This window comes from Belonocnema kinseyi, chromosome 2 (genome assembly GCF_010883055.1).
Source record: "Belonocnema kinseyi isolate 2016_QV_RU_SX_M_011 chromosome 2, B_treatae_v1, whole genome shotgun sequence".
Classification (NCBI taxonomy): Eukaryota; Metazoa; Arthropoda; class Insecta; order Hymenoptera; family Cynipidae; genus Belonocnema; species Belonocnema kinseyi.
This window is the reverse complement of record NC_046658.1, coordinates 126,051,651-126,057,650: the sequence shown is the minus strand read 5'-3', so window position 1 is coordinate 126,057,650 and position 6,000 is coordinate 126,051,651. Positions and strand designations below refer to the sequence as shown.

Here is a 6,000-nt window from a genome sequence, read left to right as displayed (position 1 = left end):
AGTTCAATTTTCCCTCATTGATAGATTTTCAACTAAAATTCGAATTTTATTTGGTTGACAATTCATGAATTTTGTTCAAATTTCATCCTTTTTGCTTAAAAGTTTTATTGTTTGGTAAAAAATTGTATTATTTTGTTCAAAATTCATTTTTTTGCGGTGGTTAAAAATTAATTTTTAAACTGAAAATGTAAAGAAAGAGATGTATTTTTAACTGAAGTGATGGAATATTCAACTGCATTTAGTAAATTTTCAGTTAGAAAAAAAAATAATTTTCAACAAAAAAGAATAATTTATTAAAAAAGAATGACCAATTTTCAAACAAAATATATGTATTTTCATCGAAACAAGGAACAATTTTTAAATTAAACAATGAATCTCTTCTACTGAAATAATTAAATTTTAAACCAAAAAGATGAATTTTCAAAAAATAAGTTAAATTTCAGATAAAAAAAGCGAAATTTCACAAAACACATTAAAAACAGTTAAATTTTCAGTTAAAAAAATGTTTGTAACTAAAATTATGGAATATTTAACGGGGTATAGTAAATTTTGAGTTAAAAAAACTAATTTTCTAACAAAAAGATGAACTTTTCAAGAGAATAAATGATTTTTTACTTAAAAAATATCAATTTTCAGCCAAAAATTGAATAGATATATTGTTGGTAAAAAAAAGTTGAATCAAAAAGATGAATTTTCAACTAAAATTATTGAATATCCACCTGGAAAAGTAAAATTTTCAGGTAAAAAAAAATTAGTTAAATTTTCATAAAAAAAGACGAACTTTTAAAAAGAGTTGAATTTTCAACTTTAAAAGATTTTTCAGTTACAAAATAGAAAAAAAATCAACCAACCCGTTGAAGTTTTAGTTAAAAAAAATAAATTTACAAAAAAAACACGAATTTTCACAAAAATAGTTGAACACATTAAAATAAAGCTACTTTTCAAAATGGGAAAATATTATTTCATTTTATATAAAATTTTCTTTAAATGTATGCACGCTCCCAAAAAAAAAATTTCCTGACATGTCACAGTTTTCCAAGTGAGTACACAACCTGAAATAAAATACAAAACCTAAGAAATTTTTCATTTTTCTATTAATAATTTAGCAATATAATCAAAATTACTAATTCATAAATAAAAAAATATCCATTTTTCGTATTTTATTCCTCATTAGGAATAAAATATAAACGGTTCTTGAGCTGCGTGAGGGACCATGATAAAATGGACACTGTCGATTCGAATGAATTATTTCCAAGTCCAATAAGAGTTAAGAGTGTCCACCGGCTCCAGGTGCCACTGGAAATGCAACGCAGCGTCCTTTTATAAATTAACGACGTTTTTTTTCTTCTTCTTTTATTTTTCGTAAATATTGTACGAGAGATGAAATACTTTGAAAATGCCACTACGAGTTCGTTGACGCATATACACTAGTGTCTTAATTTACGAGTCCAGCATCATTCGCCGAGGCTTTAAAAAATGATGCAAAAGTTTTCCTTTCTCCCAGAAATGCCTTCAATTCAAGAAACATTTCCTGCACATATTAATACCTGATTTATCAGTATTTTCACGTGGGAGGAACAAAAAAAAAAGACTAAAATATGCCTACACGAATGTGATGTTTGGTAGAGGTCATTGCACAAATTAAAAAGAAAGATGAACCCGCGGATTAAATGATATTTAAAAAAAAATCAGTCTTCGAAAACTGAAGGGAGGAAAATTTTCGAGGAAAAAAAAAACAAGAACCGATTTTTCAAGGCAAATTTCATCTTTCTTGTCGTCGCGCGCTTCTTTCGAATAATAATGTACAGATTTCAGACGCTTGACTCTCGCGATTCGTGCGTTAAAAATCAGCCTTTTGGCGCTCCACCTTCAATTGAATTCGAGCACCAGCTGACAAAAAAATTTTTTGCGCTATCAGCGAGAAGAAAACGCGTCTCATTACAAAATATAATTTACAATTCGTTATTACCTAGATTACTATGCGTGTGTATACAAAACGCAATAGATCATTTTACTAGTCACTTCTCACAGGGCTTTTAAAAAAAAAAAAGAAAATAATATGAAGGATGATTTTGTGAAGTCGCCAGGCAAATACGTTTATCAAATACTTATATTGACGGTGGAACTCTCTCAACGGAAGATTATCAAAGAGAATCCACCCCCTTCCTGAGAAAAAAAAGAGCTCCGCAATCAAAGATCTTCGTTTCCTCTACTAGTTCATCAAATAATTTCAATGTCGAATTATTAGAATTGATCAAAAACACGTTTAAGAGGACATTATTTTGTTTACAGATCCCTTAAAAACAAGAAACACACGAATTAAAATTGATGTGTCACCAAGAGCTTAGACTAATCGTAAAAAATGTCTTGTCAAGAGTTGGACAAATGCGCTCGAAGCACTGAATTAAATTGACAATCGATAAAAAGGAATTGGGAAATTTTTCGAGAAGAAGCGAACCGGTCCTAGGAGCGAAAAGAACCAGGAGAATTTGAATTAATATTTTCTAAAAATAAATCGCTTTGTGACGACTTGATTGACAGTAAATAGACTTGGTTGCATTTCCATTGACAGACGATTTCAAGATAGAAACGGCACGACACGTCAGTTTGTCGTCTGGCGCAATAAACTTATAACAATAATGTGTACCAATCAGTGGCAATTATTATAGTCGCTTCCAGAGAAAGAATTCTTTTATTATCTACTGGACGCAGCAAGAGTTCTTTTGGCCGTTCTTGAGCTTCAGTCGAGACTTTGGACGATACTTTTCCAAATAGGCCAGTTGCTTCGCATTGATAGCACCTCGTCTCTTCCTGGAAATAAAATAATAAAAAAAAAACACTCAGTTCAGATTGTCCATAATTAAATCAAATCGACAAAGAATTGTGATTTTTTGCGAGGATACTTTTGGAATACTTGTAACATAGAATCTTTTATAAAGGGACTAAAACATTTTTTTTCAGATACAAATTTAGTAATTTATTTTAAACAAAAAATGCCTTTTCTGCTATGGAAGATAGCTTTGTAACAAAATAACTAAATTTTTAACATAATAGTTCAATTTTCATTCTGAAACCATAAATTGCCAAAAACAAAGCGTCACAGTTTATATCTTAATCAAAAAATATGAAATTCTTGCCAAAAAAAAAGAGAATTTGAAAAAACAGAAAGAAGAATTTTCAACAAATAAATATTTTTTTTACACAAAAAAGAAATTAAGGTTTATCTAAATTGTTGAAACTTCAACCCGAATATTCGATTGATCCAGGTTTTCCAGGTTAAAAAATAAAAATTGTCCAGGTCTCCTTTTTTACATCAAATAATGAAATAAACGTTTGTCACACATGTAAAAAATTAGCCATTTCATTTTTTATTGGCCAAAAATTTCTAAAGAAAACCGAAACGTAAATTAACAAATTCTTAATTTTTTGCGAACATGAGTCGCCTTTGTAAAATCTTTAGGAATATTTTCTAATCTTTGTAAAGTCTGAAATCATTGAAATTTTTATGAAATCTTTATGAAGTATTACAAACATTAGTGAAAGTTTGAATTTTTTGAGAAATCTTTTGGCATTTTTCAAAGCTTTTGCAAAATCTTTAAAATTCTTGAAATCATTTTTAAATTCTTTAAAATCATTGAAGTCTTTTCCAATCTTCTCAAATGTGTTGAAATCTTTTGAATATTCTTAAAATATTTGAAATGTTTTGAAACTCTTGAAATCATTTGAAATGAAAAATTTTTAATTTTTGTTAAATCTTTTGAAATCTTATAAAAAATTTTGATATCGTTTAAAATATTTTAAATGTTTTTCAATCCTTGAAATCTGTTGTACTATAACCCTGGTTGAAATCTTTTAAGTTCTTGAAAGCTTTGAAATTTACGAAAAATTTGTTGCATTTTTTTAAATCTGTATAAAACTTTTGAAATATTTTTAAAATGTTTCCTCAATCTCTGTTCGTGAAATCTTTTCTGTTCGATTGAAACTATTAAAATCTTTTCAAATCTTCTAAAATTTGTTGAAAGCTTTTTTTTTTTTTGAATTTCTTGAAATGTTTTGAAATCCTTAAAAAATCTTTAAAATATTTAAGAAATCTTTTGTAATCGTTTGAAATCTTTTCAAACATTTTCCAATCGTTTAAAATCTTTGAAATGATTTGAAATCCTTGAAATCTGTGTACTGCACCCTTATTAAAATCTTTAAAATTCGGGTATTGTTTTGAAATCTTTATGAATGTTTTATGAAATCTTTGAAACTTTTGTGAAATCTACAAATCTACAAATCTTAGTGAAATCTTTTGATATCTCCTAAAAATTTTTGGAATTGTTTAAAATCTTTGAAATGTTTTGAAATCTTAGAATTATGGTGTAATATACCCTATTTTAAATTTTTAAACTCTTTTGTAAGTTTGAAAATCTTTGGGGAATGTTTGTGAAAACTTTTTAATCTAGTGTACACGCCTTTTTTGAATGTTTGAAATTGTTGAAATCTTTGTGAAATATTTTTAAATGTTTATAAAATCTTTCTTGAATCTTTGTTTGGAAAATCTTTTGTATTCGTTGAAGTAATTGAATTATTTACAATATTTTGAAATCTTCTAAAATATTTTAAAACCTCTTGAAATCCATTAAATCTTTAAAGCTTTAAAATGTTTGTGAAATTGCTGTGAAATCTTTGTTGAAATCTGACGTGCGCGTCTGTTTTAAAAGATTATTTACATTAAAGATATTTAAAATATTTTGAAATCTTTAGAAATATTTTGTAACCTTTTGAAATCTGTTGTACACTCAAAAACTTTGAAATATCTTTATTTATTCTGTAATGAACAAAAGATAAATTATATCTTGACGAATAAACAAAATTTCAGCAGCAAGATTTTTTCTAAACGAGATGTTTCTTTCATAATTGGCTAAAAGATTTAAATTACTTTTAGCATTTCGATAAAATTACTGTTTTAAAATAAGAAAAAAAAGAATAATTAAAATTCAATATTTTCGTGAAAAAATCAAGGAGATTTCCATGTTTTCAAGGTTTAAACAAAATTAAAGGAGAGTTCCAGGTTTTCAAGATTTTCAAGGTCACTAGATACCCTCTTTCAAGAATTTTGTTAAACTGCGATACGCCACGTGGTGACGAAAATTCGAACTAGAAATAATAGGCATGATTTTAAAGATGCATTTTAATTTGTGCACATTGTTCTCTTTATTGTGATTTTCAAAAGATTATAAACTTAAATGGACTTATTTTGAAGCAAAAATGAACTCAAAATAAATTTTTATTAATTTATACATGAAATATTTACTATTTAAAAATCGAATCCAAAAGTTAGGTTAGAATTCGTATTTAAATTCCGGTCGTCTATTATTCGTACTATTGGCATAATATGGATAAAATTTGTCGCTACATAGATTAATTAAAACTTATTTAAGCCTACAATGCATTGAAACTCACATTAAATAATGCAATAATTGTATTTTTTTTAAACCTATTTCGCAAATGTGTTTTTTCACTGTATAAGATGGAAATTATATCTAAAACTATTTCTTTCTGATAAATATTTGTTTTTAGTATTCAATCCTTGTTTTATACTTCACAAAGCAATCGTAAAAACACTTTTATGCAAAAATTAAGACACATGTTTAAAATTGCACCTACTCTTTCTAGTTCCATTTTTTCGGCACCATGTGGCGTAATGGTAGACCACCATTCCCAATACAGAAATTAAATTTCCAAACAAAAAATATGACTTCAGGAAAAAATTAAATTTCCCCAAAACTGATGTATTTTTAGCCAACAAAAATGAAATTTTGAATCAATAAAATTATATTTTATACCAAAAAAGGAGAATCTTACACTGAAAAAGATCAATCTCAGAAGAATAAACAAGTTACATCTTAATTAAAAACTTAATTTTTAACAAAAAAAAAGGCTTTTCTATTAAATAGTTAAATTTTCAACCAAAGACAAGCCTTCAATAAAAGAATGTTTATAAATTTAGATTAA

At 26.8% G+C, this 6,000-nt stretch overlaps 1 protein-coding gene across 6 annotated transcripts in view; it reads right to left on the bottom strand.

Moving 5' to 3' along the window:
- Window positions 1-1,336: 1,336 nt before the first annotated feature.
- Window positions 1,337-6,000, bottom strand: part of LOC117166965 (protein tyrosine phosphatase type IVA 1) — a 147,130-nt gene continuing 142,466 nt past the window's right edge. For all 6 annotated transcript variants that reach the window (XM_033351463.1, XM_033351465.1, XM_033351464.1 and 3 more), the window contains exon 6: window positions 1,337-2,811. In XM_033351463.1, the coding sequence (XP_033207354.1) occupies window positions 2,700-2,811 (112 nt within the window). In that variant the 3' untranslated portion in view covers window positions 1,337-2,699. The remainder of the gene's footprint in view (window positions 2,812-6,000) is intronic.